The 26,448-nt window shown below is 36.7% G+C and overlaps 1 protein-coding gene across 8 annotated transcripts in view; it reads right to left on the bottom strand.

Moving 5' to 3' along the window:
- LOC127663410 (FH1/FH2 domain-containing protein 1-like) overlaps positions 1 to 26,448 on the bottom strand; it is an 82,552-nt gene that overhangs the window by 23,473 nt on the left and 32,631 nt on the right. For 4 of the 8 annotated variants that reach the window (XM_052154997.1, XM_052155004.1, XM_052155047.1 and 1 more), the window contains exons 4-14: positions 16,937 to 17,004; positions 13,719 to 13,824; positions 13,358 to 13,452; positions 11,642 to 11,753; positions 11,047 to 11,141; positions 10,767 to 10,910; positions 10,026 to 10,185; positions 9,788 to 9,941; positions 5,014 to 5,118; positions 1,873 to 1,965; positions 1,077 to 1,100 (exon numbers count right to left, since the gene is read on the bottom strand). In XM_052154997.1, coding sequence (XP_052010957.1) covers positions 1,077 to 1,100; positions 1,873 to 1,965; positions 5,014 to 5,118; positions 9,788 to 9,941; positions 10,026 to 10,185; positions 10,767 to 10,910; positions 11,047 to 11,141; positions 11,642 to 11,753; positions 13,358 to 13,452; positions 13,719 to 13,824; positions 16,937 to 17,004 — 1,156 coding nt within the window. The remainder of the gene's footprint in view (positions 1 to 1,076; positions 1,101 to 1,872; positions 1,966 to 5,013; positions 5,119 to 9,787; positions 9,942 to 10,025; positions 10,186 to 10,766; positions 10,911 to 11,046; positions 11,142 to 11,641; positions 11,754 to 13,357; positions 13,453 to 13,718; positions 13,825 to 16,936; positions 17,005 to 26,448) is intronic. The other 4 variants (XM_052155015.1, XM_052155022.1, XM_052155030.1 and 1 more) reach the window with 3 other exon arrangements.

Below are 26,448 nucleotides of genomic sequence, written 5' to 3'. Positions count from 1 at the left end.
TGGCATGTCTTAAGGTCAATATTAGGTCAAAAATGCCAAATGGCTTTCTCTAGAAACTCGTCAGTCAATCATTGTTTTGAGGAATGAAGGCTATTCAATGCTTGAAATTGCCCAAACAAAAAAATTAAGATTTCATACAAAGGTGTACACTATAGTCTTCAAAGGACAACTGGTTCTAACAAGGATAGAAAGAGACGTGGAAGGCCAGATGTACAACTAAACAAGAGGATAAGTACATCAGAGTCTCTAGTTTGAGAAATAGACGTCTCACATGTCTTCAGCTGACAGCTTCATTGAATTCTACTTGCTCAACACCAGTTTCATGTACAACAGTAAAGAGAAGAATCAGGGGTGCAGGCCTTATGGGAATGAATTGCAAAGAAAAAGACACTCTTGAAACAGAAAAACAAAAAGAAAAAATTTAGAGTGGGCAAAGAAACACTGACGATGGAAAACAGATAATTGGAAAACAGTGTTATGGATCTTAACTCCATTGAGCATTTGTGGGATCAGCTAGACTGTAAGGTGTGTGAGACATCTATGGCAAGTGCTACAGGATGTGTGGGGTGAAATGTCAGCTGAGTATCTGGACAAAATGACAGCTAGAATGCCAAGCATCTGCAAAGCTGTCATTGTTGCATGTGGAGGATTTTTTGAAAAATAGTTTAAGAAGTTGTGAACATTTTTTGAGAAATCAGACTAGTAATTTTTCGTGTTATTAATGTCCTGACTATACATTGTGATCAGTTGAATGCCACTTTGGTGAATAAAAGTACCAATTTCTTTCCATAAGAGCAAAATCTGTAAATTATTCCAAACATTTGACCGCCAGTGTGTATCCAACATACTTTGGTTAAAATCTTGATAAAAGTTCATTAGATTAAAATTATCACTTGAATTAAGTCTTCAGCAGATTTACTGGTCCCATTCATAATAACAGTTTCCGGCCAACGGTTACGTCCTGCTGCCGCCCTCTCTCTCTCTGTGACTCTGTCTTCCTAAAATGACTATCACAATGATTTAAAGTGCTAGCACCTCCAAAAGCCACATTCTTTGGCCACACTGCAACTACTCACCAAACACTGTCTGCCTGGTGCTGTCTGTAAAAGGAGATAGAAGCAAAGTGCAGGAATGTTGGACACAGCAGCAGTAAAGAAAAAGATTAGGAGTTGTGCCAAATAAGATGAGAAAGTGAGGAGAGGAGCATAAGATGCAGGGGAGAGAGTACACACACACACACACACACACACACACACAGAGAGAGAGAGAGAGAGAGAGACAGAGGGGGGGAGACAGACAAACAGAAAGAGAAAATGAAAGAGTTATTCAGCAAATACAGAAGGAACAGAATGACAAAAAATATTGCAGGCGAACAATATATTGAAGAAAGCAAGTCTGTTCAGAAAAAGTCATAAAAATAGTGAAGGAAATAATATTTCTGCAATTGGAGTAAGACAAAAGAAAGAAACACACCTGATCATATGCACTACAGTGACAACAAATGGTGCAGACCTTCAATGTAGTATTAAAATAATTTAACAGCACACGTAACTAAAATATTAAAAACTACAATGGTTCGAAACCAGATTCCATTTCCATTTAATATCAGTTGGATGTCAAAAAGTGAAGACTCACCTATTTCTCTAGATAAATGCAACAGGTTCCCATATGGAATGTTTATCACAGCTCCAACTATTAAACTCTACTCATCCCAGTTTAGCTCCTTAAGTCTAATTTTAGTTTTAATCCAGTGCTTCTTCCCATTTGCTCCACAAAATATTCCCTTGCACTGCCTCCTCTAATACCCTCTCCTCTTTTTTTCTCATCTCTTTCTCATCACTCCTCCCCTCTGAGCATTAGTCGCATACTTACTTAAAGACTCTCTTTTCCTCTGGCCGACCGGGCTGCTCTGCTGCTGTCTGGAAAGAATTCTCCTGTGGAGAGTCCGTTTCTGTGAGTGACCCTCTGAGGAGAGACAGATAGTTGGTACATACTCGAGGCTGTTGCACAGTAAGGGCATTTCATTTGAATCACTCACACACACACACTCACACTCACACTCAGGTTAAAAAATAAACCAACATAATTACCAAACATGTGCAATCCAACTGTTTGGCAATAAATAAATAAGAGTGCATACACAAACAAAATCTGTGTACTGTATATGCACGCCATCAAAAATTTTTATACACTTCAAATTACTCCCTATTTGAAGACATATTGTTTTTAGTTTTCTGAAAGTTACTTTCAGTAAGGTGGAAAATAAGTTACAGTGTGCATGTAGTTAAAGGATCCCAACAGTAGCAGAGCTCATACTGAATGAAAACAAACAGCCTTGTGGTGTGGCATGATAGTCGAGCCAAAATATGTCTGAAAACAAATCTGTACAAACACACATACAATACAATTAAGCTATTCCAACAGCTAGTAATATTGTGCTAATGCGTACAGTAAGCTTTTTATCTAAAGTATGAACTGAAGGAACAGTACCCCTACCCCCTTTTGTAGGCTATGGAAACCTAATAAAATACTGAAGAATTGTATTAAATCAACATCCCTTCATTACTTTAAACTTATAAATATATAATATCAGCACTGTGCAGGTGTAATGCAAGTATGCCTATCTAATGCATGAAGCATTTTAACCATGCTACTTCATTAGTCAGCACTTTTTCTTTCTTTTTCTTTCTTTTTTTTACATTCCAGGTGAGCTGGCATCATATCTGCAATGAGCAGAAATACTCTCTACTGTTCTGCTCTCAATAATCCTCTCCTTTCACTGCCAGATACTAGTGATGGGAAAATCTGATCTTTTTACTGATTTAGATCTTTGAATCTCGTTCAGCAAAATGAACACATCTTTATTTAAGTACTAGGCTCAACACAGAAGACAACAATCTTTTTACGAGTGACAATTACTTGTCTTTAGTTTTTTATTTCTATTTGCAGCTTACAGATCATTATCAAGACATGTGGTGTGACAATGAATTACATTTGAAAATCAAAAGAATTGTTATGATGAATATTAATCATGTATTTAAAAAGGCAGAAAGGGTTTACAAAACATTTTCTGTGGAGTGAACAATGTAAGTAAAATGGTCTTAGATGACTACAGTATCAGTAAATTCAAAGGGGAATTCTGTAAGGCACACTTAATTTTGGTTTTACAGTTTTGAGTTATGTGTTCCCTGCCACAGTCCCTTTAGTCTGCTCACTGGGGGCCTAAAGATATATATATATATATATATATATATATATTTATCACTTTATTCATTAAACCACACAATAAAGACTAAGACATTTCATCATTTTCTGTTATAGCATAATCTTCTGTAAAACTATTGTTTTAATATTCAATATTCAGTTAAATAATATGGGTTTTCGTCATAGCTTTTGCTGACTATGATAAATACTAAAGTTGTAAATTAATTACAAACAGTTTAGGACTGGGCTTGATTTAAGCCATCTTGCTTTATGAATGTGATTTTTTCCCCAATTATACAGATACATTTTAAAGCATCAACTCATAATTTTTTTTACCATATGTGAAAAAAAATATTTACAAAGTTATAAATGGCAAGAAATTAAGTTAATATTTGAGACCAAAAAGGCATTGTGTAACTAAGGACAAAAATAAATGAACTGCCTGTATTTAAGGAAGGTTGGGAGTAGAACTAATTTATTTATTACACTGACCTCCAATACAAAGCCTATGCCGCTGTCACGTTTCAAAGGAATGAAATACAAACTATACATTTTGCCACAACAAAACAAATGAATCACTCCCTGAGAATACTTGTTACTTCCCAGGTAATATAAAGGATTTGTCCAGATACTCACAATACAAAAACCAGCCCGTCTGTGTGAATGTCTGACTGTCTCGATTTCTCCAGACAAACGTTTATTAAGAAATATTTAAATTTTTGAAGTCATATTTGACCTTTCTAGTTTGTGATTTACCTTGTTGAAAATCAGTTAGAAAAACATTATTTTTCATATTTAAAAAGATCCTGAAAAACACTGAAAAGAAAATGTGTGAATGTGAGTGCTGATGAGTAAAATGTTGTTAATAGTTAGTTAAGGAAAGTTTGAAATGAGATGTCTTAAAGGAATAGTTAAAAATGAAAATTCACACATCATGTACTCACCCTCATGCCATCCCAGATGTGTATGACTTTCTTTCATCTGCAAAACACAAAGATTTTTTCAAGAATATCTCCGCTCTTTAGGTCCGTAAAATCCAAGTGATTGATAACCAAAAAGCTCCAAAAAACAGATAAATGCTGCATAAAATTGCTGGGGTTTAATCTATGTCTTCTGAAGTGATCTAATCAGTTTTGGTGTGAGAACAGACAAAAATGTAAAAAAAAACATTTTACTGTACATCTTACCATTGCAGTCTCTAGGCACAATCAGGATTTCAAGCTTGATTAAACTTTTAGTACTTGATGCATGCACAAAGTGCTAGATAGCGCTACAAAGTTTAATCAAGCTTGAATTCATGATCACCAAGGAGACTGCCGATGTCGAGATTTATAGTGAGAAATTTGTTAGATTTTGTTCTGTTCTCAAACAAAAACAACTGGATCGTTTCCAAAGACATTGATGCAAAAACTTGAGTCTTATGGATTACTTTTATGCTGCCTTTATGTGTTTTTCTGAGCTTTAAAGTATTGGTCACCATTCACTTGCATTGTCTGGTTCTACAGAGCTGAAATATTCTTCTAAACATCTTTGTTTGTGTTCTGCTGAAGATAGAAAGTCATACACATCTGGGATGGTATGAGGGTGAGTAAATTATCAAATAATATTCATTTTTGGCTGAACTATCCCTTTAAGTGCTGAAGATGCATTGGCTCACTGACCTCAAATTTGAATTTAAACCAAAATCTAAATGTTTTTCAGCAGAATACTGAGCTGGCCTCAGATCAGCAGCCAAGACAACTTCAACTAACACAAAACAAATTAGTCAAAAGTTCTGAGGCAGAAAGTGGTATTAAATGTGTTACAGACCTGTTGGTGATGCCTGAGGTATCCTCTGTTATAGACCTCGCCTTTTTTAACCTCCGTCTAGAAATCCCCATGTGAGAAATGTAATGACTCATAAAAGAGCGCCCCCTAGTGAATGACCATAGAATTGTGGGAGGGGAGAGAGGGAAGGAGAGAGAAAGAGGTGGAACAGTAATGGTGGTTACATGGACAAACAGAGAGTTAAAATGTTGACAGGCCCAAAACATCAGCGAGCATCAAAGATAAACAGTCCCAACCACCAAGAGCCATGGAAAAGAGATGAGAACAGCAAGCAATTGAATAGAAATTGTTATAATTAAAAGATGTCAAATGTACACAGTCATCAGTGTTAACAAAATATTAGAAACACCTACTCTAAAGGATCATTTATAGCTACCTTAAGTCTCAGCCTCAGACGACACGCAACCGGGCCGATAATATAAGCTATATCAAAATCATCTGTGGCAGGCTGTGGATTACCACAGAAAATTTTCAAATCTTCCCTCAGTTTTTAAAAAAAATAAGCAAAAATGTGTTTACAGTAATGCATTTACTGTACAATGGAAATCTATTGGCACGCAAACACTATAACTGATTACACTGATGGCAATCTGGATGGTTTAAAATCAGACATTTTCAGTTTGTATTTTTGTTAAATTCATTGCGCTTATATTAAATACTCTGTACAAAAATGTGTGTTATTTGAGCTGTCTAAATAGTCCTTTTAATGGCAAGCCTACTGTTCTAGGCAGATTAACTTCTGGCTTAAATTCCTAAGAGCAGAGTTATCTGTAATGTGTGCAATCTGTCCTTTTCTGAAAGTTTCCAGGTTCATCTGCTTTACAGACAGGTTAGTAGGTGAATTTAATTACACGTCTCATTATAGTTCAAATATATCAAGTTTATGTCTTATGGCTATACTTTCCAAACAGTGTGCATTGCATTTAAACTTCCATTTAAGTACTGTGATTTGTGCTTATTTTCACTAAATGAAAGTTATGGTTAAACCAAAGTTTTGGTTATAAACAGTAATAAGAATTTGTTTTGGAACAGTCCTTTAAATACATCATTAAAATGTCACCATAATAATTAATAACCGTGCTTGTAACTGGCCATATGCCTTTGTGATATCACATTAATTGGCAAAAATATGTTATGAAAAACACAAGCACTGATGAAGTGAGCTGATAAATGGTCAACAATGTGCCCAGTTCAGATCTTAGACAAGCAGGGACTAAATTCCTGTAGCTCCATGGCAATGAAAAAACTTTCCAAACAAAACATTTGTTTCAACATATATATGCAAAGACTGTTGATTGAATAATACATTTCACCTTGGCCATAAGCCACAATATACTGTACATTAATAGCACATTGTTACTTGGGCAAACTGGAAGGAAACAGCCAACCAAAACTTCTCAAATTCCAAGTAAGTCTACCAAACCCTGCTAAACACTTGCAACTGAAAATGACATTTATAGTATTCAGTCAGTGTGAACTAGAATGCACTGCCATTCACTGATGTGTGATGCAATTCTGTGTTTGCAACTACATGTTGGTTTAAATAAAATCAAAATATTTAGTTACTGCATTAGAGTTTTGGTCTGGATAAGCAATATTCATAAATATCACATAAATCTTAGTTACGTATATTGTGTGCCATGCGGTCATTCAATACGACTTGCACAACATGTAAGTCAAATGAGCATAAATCAATCAATCGTTAATTATTTTTAGTCTCCAATTCTCTGGCCATTAGGAAGGATTTATATAGGCTTATTTATCTCTTGTACCGTTAATGTAGTCAAATTAGCATGTAGTAAACGTCTTCTATAGACGATTAATCAACCAGGCAAAGTTAATATGCGACTCCAATCCACAAACTGACTTAGTCATGTGTACAACCTTAGTTGATTAGATACGGATAGCAGATTCACATATAAGCTTTGTAAATACTATTTAATTGCCTTTTTAGTAAGATCCATAGTTAGATGAAGCAAAATCCAAACTTTTAATTAAAGAAAAAACGTCAGTCTATGCCTCCAGAAAATGACACATGGCACATTACCAAAGGAAATTTGGCAACTATTGCATAGGTGTTCCATCATATTTGACAAACAATACATATAATAAAGTTACTGTTCAGGATGATTACCATTTGAGTGCATGACTATAAGATGAGTGCGAGTTTGAGCTATATGCCCGCATAAGGAAAACAGAAGGGCACCAGAGTATAGGGTTGTGTGTTTATCTCCGTCACACACTCATCCATACAGGAGACACACAAATACACATACGGCCAAAGAATAATCACTAAGCTGGATTGAACGCTTGGGTTGGCCATACTGAAATTCTCTACTGAACTTCCTCATGCTTTGGAGGGGCAATTTTACTACTGTCAGTCAAATGACAAGGTGTGTGTGTGTGTGTGTGTGTGTGTGTGTGTGTGTGTGTGTGTGTGTGTTTGCGTGCATATAAAAGAGAGCTTGTGCACCTGTGGGTATGCGAGAGCTAATTAATTATTTTGTATTACACCAAACAGCCCAGGTGTTTCTGATTGCTCTAGAATAGTGTTAATTTTGTCACCTATTTTTAATTTAGTCTTAGTCTTAGTCTTGTGCCAAATGTCCTTGTTAGTTTTAGTCATATTTAGTCATTCACATATCTTATTTTGTTAGTCAAGTTTTAGTCGACTAAAAGTCTCGTCATTTTAGTCTAGTTTTAGTCAAAAGAGAATTTAAGGTATCTTAGTCAAGTTTTAGTCGACTAAAAGTCTCGGTCATTTTAGTCAAAAGAAAACTCAATATATCTTAGTCAAGTGTAAGTCAAAACATTTGTCTTTTTAAAATAAATTATTTCTGAGATTAATTCTGAGATAACCATTTCAGTCAAATAGTGTTTAACACATCTCAAATATTGGTTAAATGTCATAATTACCTGACAAAATACACTTGTTGAATGATTTTTGTTGAATTCACTTTGTTAAAAGTGTCTGGTTTTCTGATTTAAGAGACACATTCACAAATGATGAACTTGTTCTTTAGATTATTTTATTTTGAACCAACACAATTCAAAAGCTGGGGCCCAACAGACTCAGACTGACAAATTACAAAGGTTTTTAAAGCTGTTTTTGGTTGCCTTTTGTCTCATTTTTCTATTCAGAGTGTACCCTTTAGATGTCGCTTAAGGTTGGTGGTGTTTTTCCCCGATATTTTTTGTCCGCAGTGCTTCCCGTCAGTTATAATGACACACTCTGACTTTTTGTCAATGTCATTGTAAGTAAAATGCGACCAAATATCGAGCCTCTTCCTTCTACCTAGCATGTCAGTCAGGCTCGTCAGCGTGTTAGATGTCAGCTTAAGGTTGGTGGTGTTTTTCCCGATATTTTTTGTCCGCAGTGCTTCCGTCAGTTATAATGACACACTCTGACTTTTTGTCAATGTCATTGTAAGTAAAATGCGACCAAATATCGAGCCTCTTCCTTCTACCTAGCATGTCGTCGGCTCGTCGCGTGTTAGATGTCAGCTTAAGGTTGGTGGTGTTTTTCCCGATATTTTTTGTCCGCAGTGCTTCCCGTCAGTTATAATGACACACTCTGACTTTTGTCAATGTCATTGTAAGTAAAATGTGACCAAATATCGAGCCTCTTCCTTCTACCTAGCATGTACGTCAGGCTCGTCGCGTGTTAGATGTCGCTTAAGGTTGGTGGTGTTTTTCCCGATATTTTTTGTCCGCAGTGCTTCCGTCAGTTATAATGACACACTCTGACTTTTGTCAATGTCATTGTTGTTGTGTTCTTGCTCCATGTAGTTTCGTGTTGCATCCACAGGCTGGCAGCAACAGGAGTATGAGACCTGTAACCGTCACTTGAGCAACAGCCTGAACTCATTCGAATATTTTGAAGGCTCAGTAACAGCTGAATATTCTATCTCATGATGAAAAAGTCGAGACGATTGTTGACCGAAAATGAAGATAGATTTTATCTTCGTTTTTATTTTATGCAAAACATTTTAGTCTCGTCTTTTTTCGTCAACAATAATGCATGTTAATTTAGTCTTAGTCAGCGTTTTTGGACATTGGTGCAGTCTCGTCATCGTCTCGTCTTAGTCATGGAAAAAAAGGTCGTTGACGAACATATTTAGTCTCGTCTCGTCTGACGAAATTAACACTACTCTAGAAGTCGATGAACAAGCTCCTCTTTCCACATTAATAATTACTTAACTTAAAAGTAAAGTAATTATTAATGTGATTACTTTTTAATGAAGTAATTAGTAAAGTAATCTGATTAAAATTTTAGAGAAATAATTAGACATTTGTAGTGGAATACTCTTTTTAAAGTAACTTACCCAACACTAATATTACTGCATCAAAAAATAGTTTATTCCAATCATTAAAAAATTATACTTTTTAATAAACTCTATACTGAGCAATGGTGTCTTTTATTATAGTGCTCCCATTTTATAAACACAGTCTTCCCAGTCTTCCTTTGCTCTACCAAACAGGTAGCACAGCCCCAAACCCACACAGTTTGCTGAGCCGATATTGTTATAGCAGTCAGGCTGCTCAAACAAACAGAGTACAATTCTGCACCGAAATTACACACGTCACCTTTAATACAGAGTAAAAGTTGAAAGGCCTGCTTAGATTATACTGTTGCATAGTGGAGAAGAATTGCATTGCCGTATGAATGCATGGATTGCTTGCTCATTTGAGAAAAATATTTATAATCCTGAGTTCAAATGCATACACAAACACACAGAGCACTGTTAATACTCACAGGTTCTGGTTCTGCTCAGAGGCTGTAGTTTCATTAGGCACAAGAGGCAGTGGTGGAGTGGAGGAGCCAGATGAAGGGCTGGTCAGATCTGGGCTGCCAGGACCAGGAGAATAAGAGGAATCTGAGAGCTGAGGAGAGGCAGTGCGGGTCACCTCTAAAAACACATACAGCTTCAGTGGAAACCAGAGGGTGCAAGTAGGGGAGAGTGAGAGAGAGAGAGAGACTGAACTGAAAATACCTGTGGTAGGACTCTGAGAAGAGATGGATAAGGTTGGAGAGCTGGGCTGAAAAGAACTCCTCCTTCTGCCCTCCTGCTCACTGGGAGTCATTTTCCTTCTGTCTTTACGGACTTTTTGTGTCGAGTCATCCATCTCTCCGTCCTCAAACCTGAGGGCATTCTATACAGTATCCAAAATGCAGAATCTTCTTACAACAGAATTTTAAAAACAGTATATTTGAGTAATTTTAAAATTTTATACAGGTTCAGTTTTTTAAAGGACTATTCCGGGTTCACTACAAGTTAAGCTCAATCCACAGCATTTGTGGCATAATGTTGATTACCACAAAAAATATTTGACTCACCCCTCCTTTTCTTTATATAAAGCAAAATTCTAAGTTACAGTGAGGCACTTGTAATGGAAGTGAATGGGGCAATTTTTGGAGGGTTTAAAAAGGCAGAAATGTGAAGCACTTACATTAATTCTTCTGACGTGTGTATTATTTGAGCTAAAATAATTTTAACATGCATGGTTTATGTCTTGTGGCTATACTTTTGAAACATTGAGTATTTACCGTTTACATAGTGACCCCATTCACTTCCATTTTAAGTGCCTCACTATAACCTTTATTTATTTATTTTTTTTAAGAAAAAATAAGTCAAAATACATTTTTGTGGCAATCAATATTATGCCACACATGCTGTCAATTGAGCTTAACTTATGTTGAACTGAATATTCCTTTAAGTGTAATGGGAGTTTACCTCATAAATGGTAAACTGCTGTTTAAGGTCACCCTCAATTCCACTGCTAGTCACGTGTTTCTGGACGATGCCTTCCAGTCCTAGCTTCTCCAAACAGTCGGTCACATCATAGAATGAGTCCTGATCAGGAAGCGCAGCCAGAGTCTGGAATGAAAGAGGGATCAATGCACATCAAGAGCACTGAAGCAACATCCGGCATCAGTAAACTGCAATTTGTGTTGATTTGTTGATCGTGGTTGTAGATCAGTGTGTGAGATCAGAAGTGTGTGTGTTGCTTTACTTTGTTAATGAGGGTCATGGTGTAGATAAGCAGCTCTGTGTCTGATCCATTCTTCCCTGACAGAATATCTATCAGGTATGTCCAGGGCTTCACACCTGAAAGATGCACAGAACATGCTAGGTTCTCTTTAAAATATTAACAGTCATTACAGCATACAATAGGGTTCAACTTGAAAAAAGTTTAATATAGTATTACAAATGATATAATCAGTATAACAAAAAAAGTACATGAATTTCAGAATTTGTTAGTATGTATCCCCCTTTACATTGGTGACAGCATGCACTCGATCTGGCATGGACTCTTCATGTTTGTGTGAATCCAGATGATCTATGTTATTTCACATAATTTATGAATGTTACAAAGAGCATCTTGTGTGCTTCAATGGAACCAATAAATCTGTCCTTTTATCTAAATTCTGAAACTTCCAGTTTATTTCCAGGTTTAAAATACATTTTGAATCCCAGATTTTCAAAATGTCACACTTTTGAACCCCACTGCAAATTAAAACAACTATAAAAGCAAAACAAATACAAGATGAGACATGATTGATTCAGAGTATCCATGTTATCAAAGAAGGTTTTTATGTCTGTTTAACCTCTCATTCCATCCACAATGTTGACAGCTTGAATGAGCAGTGGACTGTTGGATTCAGTGTATTCCACAAACACTATCAGCAACTTTAAAGCAGTCTTCACAACCAGTCGAGACTGAGAAGAGAGAAAGAGAGAATGAGAAAAACAGGCAGCACTTACAATCCCCATACAGATGATGGCAGTGTCAAACCTCCTTAACTTCTTAGTTCTCAGCTTCTGAAGACTGATCGCCCAGTGCAGAAAAAAAAAATAGAGTAAGAGCGGAAAAATGCATCCTCAAGATTAGTACAGAACATTTATCTCTGGCGTTTTGTGTTTTATAAAGACAAAGTCTGGTTCTCACTTTATCTCTTATGACTTGGTTACTCTGTTATTCGCCTGTTATTTTCACTTCCCCATTTTAATACCATGTAGAAAGGATATGGCCTCAAGTTGCTGTTCAGGATGACTGAATTCATTACAGTAAAATATGTACAAATCCACAGATGTAGACAGATTCACAATAACCTCCCATTCTGACATTTCTAGAATTATTTGTTCATATTTTAGACCTGTAATGATGCAAGCTCAATGCCATAGGGCTTTGCTAAAAAAAACTGAAATGGTTGCACAAGAGACTCAGCTAGTTTATTGTCCTTGTTCCAACATCTATTAGCTAATAAGCATTTTGGCAAAGTATTCTTACACACACAAAAAAACACTTTACTCTAATTATTAGAGATGAAAGCTTAGAGTGGGAATTCCTTGAAAATTGGCACCAAGCTTGTCCATCCTTCCAGATTTACACCTAAACCTCTGTATTAACTTGTACCTTTCTGCTCTACTTTGCATTCAGAACTTTGCATTGCAGCACTTCTTGCGTTACTGTCTTTTCTGGATGCATTGCTTGAGTAGCAGCAATAGAAAGTCACACTGGATAAAAGTGTCTGAAAAAATGAATACATGCAAATGTAATCTAACTCTCTGGTTTCTAGTGATTTCACACACACTATCAAGTGTTGACCATTAATCGGCTGTCATGTTGAGCTTTTAAAAGGTATATCCAGGATTCAATGCAAGTTCAACTTAAATTGACAGCATTTTAGCTTAATATTTGATTAGAACAAAACATTTAATTTTTTTTTCTTTAAAAAAACAAATCTGGGTTAAATTGAGGCACTTACAATGGAAGTGAATGGGGTCAATCCGTAAACATTAAAATACTCACTATTTCAAAAGTACAGCCACAAGACAAACACATTTTTACTAACCTTTTCTGTGTAAAGATATTGTCAATTTTATATGTTGTCATGATGATGTAATGTCAGCAAAGATTACTGTAAAATTGATTGAAAACATTTCACAGCTCAAATAAGTTTTTTTTTTTTTTTACAGAAGAATAAATGTAAGTCCTTAATAAAATTATAAGCTACACATTTCTGCCTTTCATCATTGTAAGTGCCTCACTGTAACTTTGATATTTGCTTTTTTTTTTTTTTAAAGAAAAGGATGGACGAGTCGAAATTAATCTTTGTGGTAATCAACATTATGCCACAAATGCTGTCGATTAAACTGAACTTGTATTGAACCCGGAATATTCCTTTAAATAGCTGTGGTGCATTAATATTCAGCCACTGATAGAGCATAACTACATCATGATCCTAATGTAACCAACAAATTGTACTGTGGTCAGTGTCTACAGATAGGGCAGTGTGCATATTTGTGTTGCGGCCACTCACCAGGCTGCCACTCAGTGTGTACAGCCACTGTACAGTCTCGTTGTGGTTTATAACACCGTTCATTCCATCCACAAACAGCATGATCTGACTGAGAGCTGGGAACAGAGAGTAGAGTTAAACATACAGCACCAGCATGTCCTTAAGGAGCTACTGATTTGGCCTAAACCTTTCCTGTTTGCTGGTCTATCTTGAGCCAGTATAAACTTCCTGTTACAGATGACCTACTCAAGTCAAAACCATGCAAAACTGTGCAAAGTACATTGTGCTATATTTGTTTGGTGTACATGCATAATCTTTTACTATCTATTACATTTTTAGCAGAAATTAATTTTGTTTATGCTGTGTTGTGTTTAGCTCATACCTCTGAGGATGTAGTTCTGGTAGTTATGATCTGCCTCTGCACCCACTTTAATAAAACAGGTCAGACCTTCTGAGTTTACAAATTCTGGAACCAGGTCCTTATCATCCTGTGCAACATAAAAAACAACTTCCATTATGAACTTGCTTCTGTGTGTGCATGGGCAGCTAGGATATTAATATATTTGCATAAGCATGTTTTGAAAGTCGTAAGCTAGTCTGTAAATATATGTGAGTGTTGTTTGAGAACCCATGTGCAAGAGGTTATTGTACGGCACACTCTCATCATGTCAAAAGACACATCATAAACTCATATGTACAGTGAGGGAAAAAAGTATTTGATCCCCTGCTGATATTGTACATTTGCCCACTGACAAACAAATGATCAGCCTATAATTTTAATGGTAGGTTAATTTGAACAGTGACAGACAGAATAACAACAAAAAAATCCAGATAAACGTATGTCAAAAATGTTATAAATTGAATTGGATTATATTGAGGGAAATAAGTATTCGACCCTTCTGCAGAACATGACTTAGTACTTGTTGGCAAAACCCTTGTTGGCAATCACAGAGATCAGACGTTTCTTGTAGGCCACCAGGCTTGCACACATCTCAGGAGGGATTTTGTCCCACACCTATTTGCAGATCTTCTCCAAGTCATTAAGGTTTCGAGGCTGTTTGGCAACTCCAGGACCTTAATGTGCTTCTTCTAGAGCAACTCCTTTGTTGCCTTAGCCGTGTGTTTTGGGTCATTGTCATGCTGGAATACACATCCACGACCCATTTTCAATGCCCTGGCTGAGGGAAGGAGGTTCTCACCTAAGATTTGATGGTACATGGCCCCGTCCATCGTCCCTTTGATGCGGTGAAGTTGTCCTGTCCTGTCCCCTTAGCAGAAAAACACCTCCAAAGCATAACGTTTCCACCTCCATGTTTGACGGTGGGGATGGTGTTCTTGGGGTAATAGGCAGCATTCCTCCTCCTCCAAACACGGCGAGTTGAGTTGATGCCAAAGAGCTCGATTTTGGTCTCATTTGACCACAACACTTTCACCCAGTTCTCCTCCGAATCATTCAGATGTTCATTGGCAAACTTCAGACGGGCCTGTACATGAGCTTTCTTGAGCAGGGGGACCTTGCGGGTAATGCAGGATTTCAGTCCTTCACAGCGTAGTGTGTTACCAATTGTTTTCTTGGTGACTATGGTCCCCGCTGCCTTGAGATCATTGAAAAGATCCTCCCGTGTAGTTCTGGGCTGATTCCTCACCATTCTCATTGTCATTGCAACTCCACGTGGTGAGATCTTGCATGGAGCCCCAGACCGAGGGAGATGGACAGTTATTTTGTGTTTCTTCCATTTGCGAATAAATCGCACCAACTGTTGCCACCATCTCACCAAGCTGCTTGGCGATGTCTTGTAGCCCATTCCAGCCAAGTGTAGATCTACAATCTTGTCTCTGACATCCTTGGACAGCTCTTTGGTCTTGGCCATGGTGGAGAGTTTGGAATCTGATTGATTGATTGCTTCTGTGAACAGATGTTTTTTATACAGGTAACAAGCGGAGATTAGGAGCACTCCCTTTAAGAGTGTGCTCTTAAATCTCAGCTCGTTACCTGTATAAAAGACACCTGGGAGCCAGAAATCTCTGATTGGGAGGGGGTTGAATACTTATTTCCCTCATTAAAATACAATTCAATTTATAACATTTTTGACATGCGTTTTTCTGCATTTTTTTGTTGTTATTCTGTCTCTCACTGTTCAAATTAACCTACCATTAAAATTATAGACTGATCATTTCTTTGTCAGTGGGCAAATGTACAAAATCAGCAGGGGATCAAATACTTTTTTTCCCCCTCACTGTATATTCAGACTAATTTGTTTTCTTTTTCCTGGGTTTAAAAAACAAGATAAATTATTTTTTGTATTTTTTAACGGTTTGTTTATTAACAAGGTTTACGTCAGGCAGATTTACCTATAGAACGGGTCATGTGATCATTTGTTCTTGGAGCTTGGCAGACATAAAGCAGGAGCGCACCTGTTCACCTGCAAGCTCACTTCATTGCAGTTCGCTTCAAATCGTGGAAGCCATTCTTCCTTTTCCTTGATGTGCGTCTTAGTAGTTATCGGGAGTAGTTTGGGATTTATTGTGTTGTTCAGCCATGGTTAGACAACTGGATTGCGAGATATATTTCTCTGTTTATTCATTCCTTATGTAAGATTTGTACAATATTTATGGCATGTGTCAGGTAGCAGTGGCCTATAATAGAGATAGATATTGCAATAACTCTGTGTGAATTGTCTCAGCTTATTAGGTGTGATTCTCGCTCTGATCTCATTTATTGCTTGTTAGAAGTCATTTTTATCACGAAAAACATGATTGTGGAATTGCTACTTGACAGAAGTTATTGATTTGATTACTTAATTGATAAGGCCCAATATGGTTGGATGTTGTAAATCTGGATTTGTTATGGATTCATTAACTTAAATTGCACCTTTCTTTCACTAAATTAATTTCTTTGTATATTTATTATTTATATTTCAATGAAAATTTGCCATTCGGAATGAATCATTTCTAATTCAATTATAAGCCATTTATTTATTCATTCGTGGTTTTGTTTGTTTTGTCCGGTTTCTTGTTATATAGCGCACACACACACACACACACACACACACACACACACACACACACACACCTTGATTGCAATGCTACTGGAAAATAACGTCCCTTCGCAGTGTCGTCCTGACCAGCTGTTTCACCTTTCCCCACACCCTTTAAACTGATTCAACAAGAATCAGTTCCCTCACATCATGAAAATAATTCAGGTTTTTAACCCAGTTTCTATTAAAGAATCAATGTACGCTTATTACATACATTGGTTAGAAGACAAATGACCATTTAAGGCATTTCAGAACAAAAAAGCATTTAAATTACAAAATAAGTTTTTGTTTGGCAGTTATTCCCATGGGACCCATCACCCAATTAAAGTGAACTTGACATGACATGTTAGAAAGGAACTATTGTTTACCCTTTCTCCATTTCTAAAATCTTTAGAATTTTTACATGAGGAATGCATATCAAGTTACTGTCACTCTGTTCACCCTGTTCGTCTGTTTTTACTTCTCTTTGTTCTACTCTGACTTTCAATATCTGTCACATCTCACCAGCATAATCCACCTTCCACGCCTCATTTTCTGTTGGGTGTGTTTATTGTGATCTCACCTGAAAGAGCTGCTTTAAAGAAAACAAGGACCGCCGCAGCTCAGGGCCATGCGAGTTATACAACTTCTCTATAAGAGAAACAAAAAATAACAAAAATAATTAAGACCTATTTATTCATTACTAGTCAACTGACAAGAGCAACAGTAGTTGCCACTAAGAGGCAAAGATTGTTAACAATTATTGCAATAACACATTCCTATCTGTATTACACAGCAGGAATATATTTAGAGCACTTAGTCACACATCTCATCAGCAAGATAAAATGAGAGCAGCCACCTATGATTTTTAACTACTGTCATTAAGATTATGGTCTTTGGTTCACCGTCAGCAACTGTCACTCTCTCAGATAGCTAGACATTAGCAGGACAATTGTGTATGTTGTAAATCAAAGCAAACCATGGTGAGAAAATAAGGCATCATGAAGCATCTGACACTTTTCTCTATAGCTCATATTTATAAATTGTTTGGAAAAAATTATGAAGCAATGAAAACAAATCAAGGCAATTTAGTGCAGGAGGAAATGAGAGGTCTTGTAAACAGACATCCAAGCAATATAGTAGTCCACATAATGTATCTAGTACAGGACTGACAGGTAAGTCAAAAAAACTAAACAAAAAAAAAAGCATGACCCGAAAGCATAAAGAATGCCTTTATCATAAAACATCTCAACAAACTATCTGAACCTAATATATCTTCTACCAAGATTGTCTTACTTATATGGCAGTACTGTCTATGGTTTTAAATGTGATATATTGTAGAGTTAATATGTAAAGAGTGTGAGTTTTCATCAATTAGCAGAAACAAACAGGAAGTGTCTATAAACACTCCAACAGAAATTAATTAAATTTACATTATGTTTTATAGTTACACTTATAACTAATCTGGAAACTTGTAGATATGCAGGGTAAACAGTCATCATGAAATGGCTTCATTTGTAAACAAATGAGTGGAGTCACTGCCCTTATATTGAGTCACTGCATGAGTCATTCATCAGTGTAGGACAACTTTGAACCTACCAGTTTAAAAGATCAAAGACTAGGCATACCAATTCATTTAGGACAAAAAATGCCAATGGTTGGATGAATCAAGGCCCAAGACAAAGCCAGACATTGTTTTGTTCCTTGTACTCTATGCACACATGCAGGCATTTGCAGATTTGGAAACACACAAAAACACAAATTAAGGTACAAATAAAAACACCTCTATTTCTACTTTAGTACTGGAATAGCCCTAATAAGGATTTACATCTTCTAAAAACATAAAAAGGGACCAGGTTAATGTCTCAAGATAATCTAGTATATTTTGGGCACTGGATTTCTTGACATAACTTCATGAAATGTGTCAGATGATGAGGTACTGGCTTTATAGCATGGTTTTAGATTACAGTTTGTATTGTTTATTTGTTTTGGGGTGTTGTTCATCTGTTTTGACAACGCAAGACCAGAAGTCTGTAACTATGATGTGTTTTGTTTGTTTTGTTATAGTTAGTATCCATTTGTGTGTACAAAAAAAGAAAGTGAAATATTGAGATTGCCAAATAAAATTGTACAGACAGACAAACTGTGTGTGTGTGTGTTCAGCCAGGTATCTGAGCTCAGTAGTAAAGGCCACAACATCATGGAGAATTATCCCAGATAGCACACAAATGTCTCTGAGATGTCTGTTTTTGATCTTTCATCTGGAAAGCATCACAATCTAATTAACATCAGCTTAACATCTTAAAAAGATCAGATTTACAAACATTCTAAAATCATAAATGTATAAAAGACATCTAATGATTGTCATATTGACATTCAAGTCATATGTCTAATAGACGCACTGCAGATGAGCAAACAACAACAAAAATACATCTTCCAGATGCAAACACACATCAAATAGACGTCTGGGTGATGTATGTGTTCTATCAGGGAAGTGGTCCACCTCTGAGGGCTGCTTGCTACTGATAACATTACACACACATACACACACACACACACACACACACACACACACACACACACACACACACACACACACACACACTATTCAGTATTAAAAGAACTCCAAAATTACAGATGGCCAGCACACGCATATAAACTAAACACATCTGCTCCCAGAAACACTATGTACTCTTATAAAGACATGTGAAAATGTGTCATGCTGTTGCTTGGATTGCTACCCTATCACAGCATATGGTCATTTACAGACTACAGAAGGAAACATGGTTTTATGGCGGGACTGTGACACACACACAAACATTTTATATTCAAGCTAATATAATTTCAATAAAAAATGTAAACCTCTTATTTCCTAGATGTGCCAACTTGCCAAGAATTTTTATCTCAGCAAAAAAAGCACATTTCCCAGTCAAAAATAGTACATCAGAGTCTGAATATCCAACTGATTTTACTAGACAGCTTAAATATCAGCTGCTCACAAAATCTCTGTGTGAATAGTTTTAAAAGGAGAAGGAAAGTGAGGGCACATGGTCATTTTTTTTTTAAAAACGCAGGGATTTTCCAAAATTAAGATGTGACACAAAAATTTACACCAAACAATCAGTGTATTTCTTAGATGTTCTTGGGTAATCCAACTGGTTTGGCTTCAGGAACCAGATTTTAAATTGGACATCAAGTGGAGACCCAATACATTGAAAAAATAGTTTATTGTACTAATAACTAATTTAACTATATGCTAATAACTAATTAATTCATATTAATAATAATACCACGAACTGCATAGCCCAACAATTTGTGAAATTATTAGCATGATGAGGCTGAACTGGAAACATTTTGTAAACGCATATTTACAACAAAAGTGATTTACCAGCCTTACAAGTGACTTCAATGTATTCTGTGCCATGTTTATTTTACCTTGATGATGTCATGCAATCGCTTAATGTTGGCATTTGCCTATATTGGCTTGCTTCTAGCAATTGACACAGAGTTTAACAGAACACACAACCTCTGATGTCAACAGCAGATATGGGAAGCATTTTCTCCTCCCTTTTTAAAGTACTGTAAGCCTATTTGTTTTGCTAGCCTAACTGTATGATTACATGTTTTGCATAGTTTTACCCTGTTGACACTAACCCTATCAGAACAGACCTTATCTAGCAGACAAAAACACACAAACAAGAAACATTCACATAAAAGTGAAGAGCGCTTTTATCCAAACAAACTTATTGCACGAACAATCAAACAACTGTTGCACTCACAGATCCGGAGGCATGCATAATGTGGCAAAATAATCAGCATTTAGTTTCCCAAGCTTAGAGACTTGTTTTGCTATTCCTGCTTTTTCTGGCCTCATAATATCGGTCATCATGCCCCGTCATTAAAAGAACAGCTTCTGTAATGCTAATTAGTTTACATCAGGATAAGATAAAATTATACTGTGGGAAGCCTAAAATACATGGAGAATTTAGGGACTTCACAAGCTACTCTTTCTTTTACAGTACATCAGAAGAGAAAACACTGGCACTGCACAATATCAAAGAGAAAAATAGATCATTCATAAATGAGCAAACTAATGTGCGCTAACATCTTTGACCAAATAAGTTAATGCAGAAAGAAAAACATTGAAAAGAAAAAAGGACAATGATAGTTCCTTTATATGATAAGCCTTAATGCCATAGATTAATGCGGCATTGTTTCAAACCGCTTTGAAAAAATAAAAAGATACTTCCAAGTTCAGTTGAGGGTAAGCCAGTGAAAAAAAAAACAAATATGACAGAGGGTTGAGGACACACAAAATCCTTGAGGAACTGTGACTTAGCACATTCTTCACATCACACAAGATGAGATTATTAATAGTTGGTCTCTCCCTCTGTCTCTGTATACACTGCTCTCAATGAAGAAAAGGACAAGATATTTGCTTTAGTTTTTCTCTGGGTTTAAACTGAGCAAGAATATTAATTTTGTAATTAATTAATTCTTCAAACAGCAGAATCAAGTCAAGAACAATATTAAGGTGATGACTTAAATATGTTGAAAAAAGTTATACAATATGCAACCTACAGTACATAACATAAATATAAGATATACAGGTAAATAAATAATGGTGCTGCAGTAATTAGATCTGCATGTCTTGCCTAAGTGATTAAAGCAGCATGTCTATTCACTCTGCAAGTACAGAAGCTGAACATTCTGTCAAAATTCCTCCAGATGAGCAGCATTAGTCAGGCAGTCCTGCAAAACGGTGACAAAGGGCTCTCCGGGAACTAAGCCTATTGTTTGAGGGTCCAGCACAGGAAGTCATTATGGGCAAGGAAATGGAAACAAGGGAAATGTAACAGACATAAGTCAGAACATAGCAGTTTGAAAACACTGAGCACTAAACATTTTGGTCAGTAGGATGAGACATTTGCCCAGACAACAGCATTCATTGGTCAACAAACACTGAGTGTATCGGGGAGTTTACATGCTCTATTTTAGGGATTATGCTTAATATGCCAACCATGTGTAAGGTCATGGAAAATGTGTGGCTGTGGCTCAGGTGGTAGAGTGGGTCAATCACTAATCGCAGGGTTGGCGGATCGATTTCCAGCCCACATGACTCCACATGCCAAAGTGTCCTTGAGCAAGACACTGAACTCCAAGTTGCTCCCAATGACAGGCTAGCACCTTGCATAGCAGCTCTACCGTCATTGGTGTATGAGTGTGTGTGAATGGGACACAATGTAAATTGCTTTGGTAACAGCTAAGGTTAAAAAAGGCGCTATACAATTGCAGACCATTTACCATAAATGCATGAATCGCTATTAAGAAAAATGTATTAAACTTTAATAAAATTGCATGCATTAATGCGTTAACATTGACAGCTCTAGTTTTTTGAAGTATAGAGCAGAGAATACCCAATTGATTTAAAATCTCATGTAAAATGTTGTTGTTTTTTTGTGGCTGTGCTGATAAAGTCAAATAGTGGTGTTTCCCAGTGCAGGCAGAAACTATTCTATGAGGTGTGAAGATTTGAACCGAACTGGTGCCTAGGGGGCATCCTTACCAGATGCCCAAACCACCTCAACTGACTCCTTTCGACGCGGCTCTACTCCGCGCTCCTCACGGATGACTTAGCTCCTCACCCTATCTCTAAGGGAGAAGCCCGCCACCCTTCTGAGGTAGCCCATTTCGGCCGCTTGTACTCGCGACCTAGTTCTTTCGGTCAAGACCATAGGTGAGGGTAGGAAAGAAAATTGACCAGTAAATCGAGAGCTTTGCCTTTCGGCTCAGCTCTCTTTTTGTGACAACGGTGCAATTGAGCGAGTGCAATACCGCCCCCGCTGACCCGATTCTCCGGTCAGACATTTTCTCAACTATCTTCTTGAGGTATCACCTTTGGATGTTTCCCATTTATGTTGGGCACTGCTTTTCTTAATTATTCAGTCCAAGTCATCCATTTCAAAAATTTGCCAACAAAACTAATTTCAAACAATATAGCATATGCTTTCAGATCAAAAGGTTTTTAAGATCATGAGAAAATTTCATTAAAGTGACCACAAATTTTTTGAACAGCAGTGTATGCATTGCGATACCTATCGTGAAATGGTTGGCATTTCCCAATCAAGGATCTATTAATTTTTGCATCACAATGTTTCAAGCACATTCAGCGTAGACACAGTGAAACACCTCAATCGATAAGTAATTTATCAGACTTATCAGAATTTATCAATTTAAGTCAGTGAATTCCACCAGAATAGCGTCAGTCACTTTAAAACAATTATGCTAGTGTTGGTGATCTCTAGACCTGGCCAAGGAAAACAATCAGTGTATTTCTTAGATGTTCTTGGGTAAGATGTTCTTGTTTTGTAAATGGCAATTCCAATTATCATTTGAAATTCTGCATACATTTTTTTTAGGGCAGAAACAGACCAGCCTTAAAAAATTTAGTGTAACAAAGGTTCCCAACAGGTTACTACAGGCTTTACATTTTAAATGAAGCTACTGTTACAAATTTATTTCCAAAATATCAGTGCAAGTCTTAGTGGCAGACTGGAAAAACTATGGAAATAAACTTTATTTGTTTTCTCAAGGCCTGTTCTTCTGAAAGCCCAGCAGATGATGCTTTGAAATGTGTGAGTTGTGGTTCCTTATACTGCTATTGTTCTATAAGGAGGTAAGAACAGAAAGTAATGTAGGCATTCAAACAGGATATTGCCTTTAAAGCAACAGACACAAAGATGTGCTGTAACTTACTTAGTTTTTTGAAGCTTGGATGGCAAGATGCTGCCCCATAATTGTTTCTAAAACAATGTGAACTAAACCTGAATACTCGAAAAAGATTCCACCCAAGTGCAGGTCAAAGGTTAACACTTAAAGTCAAAACAATGGCAGTACAGAAGCACTCTGTTCACAAATGTCATCTTTAGATATTTTTCCTCCCTTCCTTTAACCAAACAAATACTTGCTGCCCATATGCACAAAAGTACCACAAACTCAGTCTCAGAAACACTTAAGGGACAGGAGCAGAAGTTTCCAGTGGAGACTTTAACGAGCCTGTGGGAGTCCAATGGGACCCTCTTAACTAGGGGTCGCTTTTAGCAGTGCCACAAATAAAGGTCATAGATTAGATATTTAATACGTAAGATTCTGCTTGTGGATACATGATGGCAGTACATTTAAAGACATATTCTGTACACACCCTTGTAAGGGCACAAGTGAATCAAACAGGGATCTGCATCAATAGCAAGCATGCACTGAGAAAGTTGCCAAAAATGTTAATTTAAATTATTCCCAGAATCTAGAGGACCATGGACATTTTCAGCTATTCAAAAGAAATCAGTTGAGAATACGAGAACGATCACTAAGAAAATAAAGTATTTGTGGCATAATGTTGATTACCACAGAAGTTTATATTGACTTGCCCTTCCTTTTATTTAAAAAAAATGAAAAAATACAGTGAGGCACTTGGAGGGTTTAAAATTCACAAATGTGAAGCTAATAATTTTATTAAAGCACTTACTGCAGACCTGAGAGAACATATTTTTTATCAAAATGTTAATAATTACAGTCTTGGCAAACACAAAAGCTATTGTTTTAAAGTGCTACTTTACAATGCATCTAGGCATTATGTCCAAATCTGAACAAATGCTTTGTAATTTGGAGACAAATCAAAAGTGTTCCGTTTAAATGTTGATAAATGTTGCACTGTCCATGTTATTGTAATCAGTAAAAATATCAAACTGATCAAATAGCCATGTGTCATATGTTGTTGGAAAGCTCTCAAAAGAGTAGAATACAACCAGCCCATTTGTTTTACTCACAGACAAAAATACAGCGAGAAATATGTATGTCTTTGACATACATGTTTCATGAGAAAGGGTGTTGCTCATATGCTGCGTTTTCACTTAAAACTTCACAAAATAAACTAATTCACAGATACACACAAAGTAATCGGATGCATTGATCATTAGATAACCCAAACAAAGCACATTGTGCACACGGCATCTGGCTATCTAGCAATCTGGCTACAAACACGTTAACTTTCGTGGATCAGATAACATCATCGGAAATGCTGTAGCATCATGGAACGCTAAACCAATTGGAATGAGTTCAGATTGCTCCAACCAGAGGTGATAGTCATCCATATTTGGGCAGATAGTCAAGTGATTAATCACTCTTATTACATATGACCACCATGAGATGCCACCAAGTACATGATAGACACAATGATGACTCAAATGGCACAGAACTCATTCTGTGAAATCTCATTACTAAAAGTCTGCATGATACGCAAACCTTTAGTCCATGTTGTGTTTGCATTATTGTGTCAATTTTTAGTGCCTCAATGTAATCTAGATGGGTAATTCGATATAAATGTTTGTGGTAATCAGCATTCTGTATAAAATGTAGTTGATTGAGATTATCTTTCTTCGACTATGATCCAAGTTATCACATTTGCAGAGGTTGATTCAGAGGTTGAATTTTCCCGGGGGGATCAGCAATCCCCCCGGAGCAACCTGGAGTTAAGTGCCTTGCTCGAGGACACAATGGTGGTGGCTGTGGGGATCGAACCAGCAACCTTCTGATTACCAGTTTGCCAGTTATGTGGTTTAGACCACTACACCACCACATCTCTGATGACAGAATTAATATTTTTAGGTGAACTATACCTTTAAGAGGGTAAAAAAAAAAAACAGCATGTATAACTATCAGATCTTTTCCTGCTGCTTTCTTCTCTGTCCTATCATTAAGATTGAGTGTTAAGTGTAGGGCTCTGTAAGATGTATTTTGTGCCCTGATAGCTTTGTCCACACACCAGAAAGCTATGCTTTTGTTGGGTATCTGTCACTAAAGTACACTCTGGTACATATGAACATATCTCCATCACTCACTGCCAACAGATACTTCTAACCCCACTGATTGAAGAGGGAAGCATCGCCTCCGTTCCTTACAGCAACAACATACATGCCCTGGAACCCACAGCTAAAACACTAGCATAACAAATTACCTAATGACTTCAAACTGAGCCAGGAGTGAGCAGACTTAAAAGCACACAAGAAAGGTTTTTCAAATGTATTATTTGTGAGAAGGTCAAAAGTGTAGCCATTGCCCAATACATTTTGTAGATCAGTTTAATGAGGTCAGGCTGGCGGGAACATTTCTGCACCATACATTTCTGGGTCCATAATGTTTCCATCTCAATGTTTCCAAAATAACACAGCACATGGTCTTACTAAAAAAAAATTCAATCTATTTACAGAATACATTTGGTCAAAGGGCAGCCAATAATGTTGAGCCAAGAGTACAACAGCATGAAATTATTCTGTCACCAGAGCCAATTCATTTATTTGGTGATAAGGACCTAATTACCTACGATAACAGCTGTGTTTTCCTGGCACCTAAAGCAAAACACAAAAGAATGAACAGTACAAAAAATGTATCCTTGCAAATTTTACTCAGAACTCAATACAAACTTTGCTGAATGTTTTGAAAAACTTGTATATATTTTGGATCAGCAAGTTATACATAGGAACAGCATTTGGTTATTAAAGATTCCACAAGAAGTACCACAAACATTTTAACCTCTTCAATTCTGGAGTGCAATTATTCACTCTTAAATTTCAAAGCTCACCATTTACACATTGTGTGGACTAATCACCAAAAAATGTTTCTTAATTTATTCCAAAAGATGGTAGCAAACACTAGAAAAAATATATTTTTCCTCGCTCACCTTCAATCATAAAATTACGATCTGAAATGTAGGTGGCACTTTAATGCATTTTAACCCTGACAGATGTGTTCGTTCATAGACATTCAATCTAATTTTCAGGTTCATGCAACAGCCCCCCATATTATTTAATAGAATATCTTGGCCTCTGAGTGGACTAGAAGCTCAATCTAGGTGTCATTAGAAAGCTAAAAAAGCTCCCTTTTTAATTTTACATATTTGAACATACATTTCAATATAATTATTTAGCATGCTTTTCCTGCTTCACTGCATATTTTGTTCTAAGGTACAATTTGGGATTACTCATACAAGCAAGATCACAGACATGAAAACGAAATAAAAAATTATTTACAGAACTGCCCAAG

The sequence above is a fragment of the Xyrauchen texanus genome, chromosome 2 (assembly GCF_025860055.1).
Source record: "Xyrauchen texanus isolate HMW12.3.18 chromosome 2, RBS_HiC_50CHRs, whole genome shotgun sequence".
Classification (NCBI taxonomy): Eukaryota; Metazoa; Chordata; class Actinopteri; order Cypriniformes; family Catostomidae; genus Xyrauchen; species Xyrauchen texanus.
This window is presented reverse-complemented; position numbering and strand designations above follow the sequence as displayed.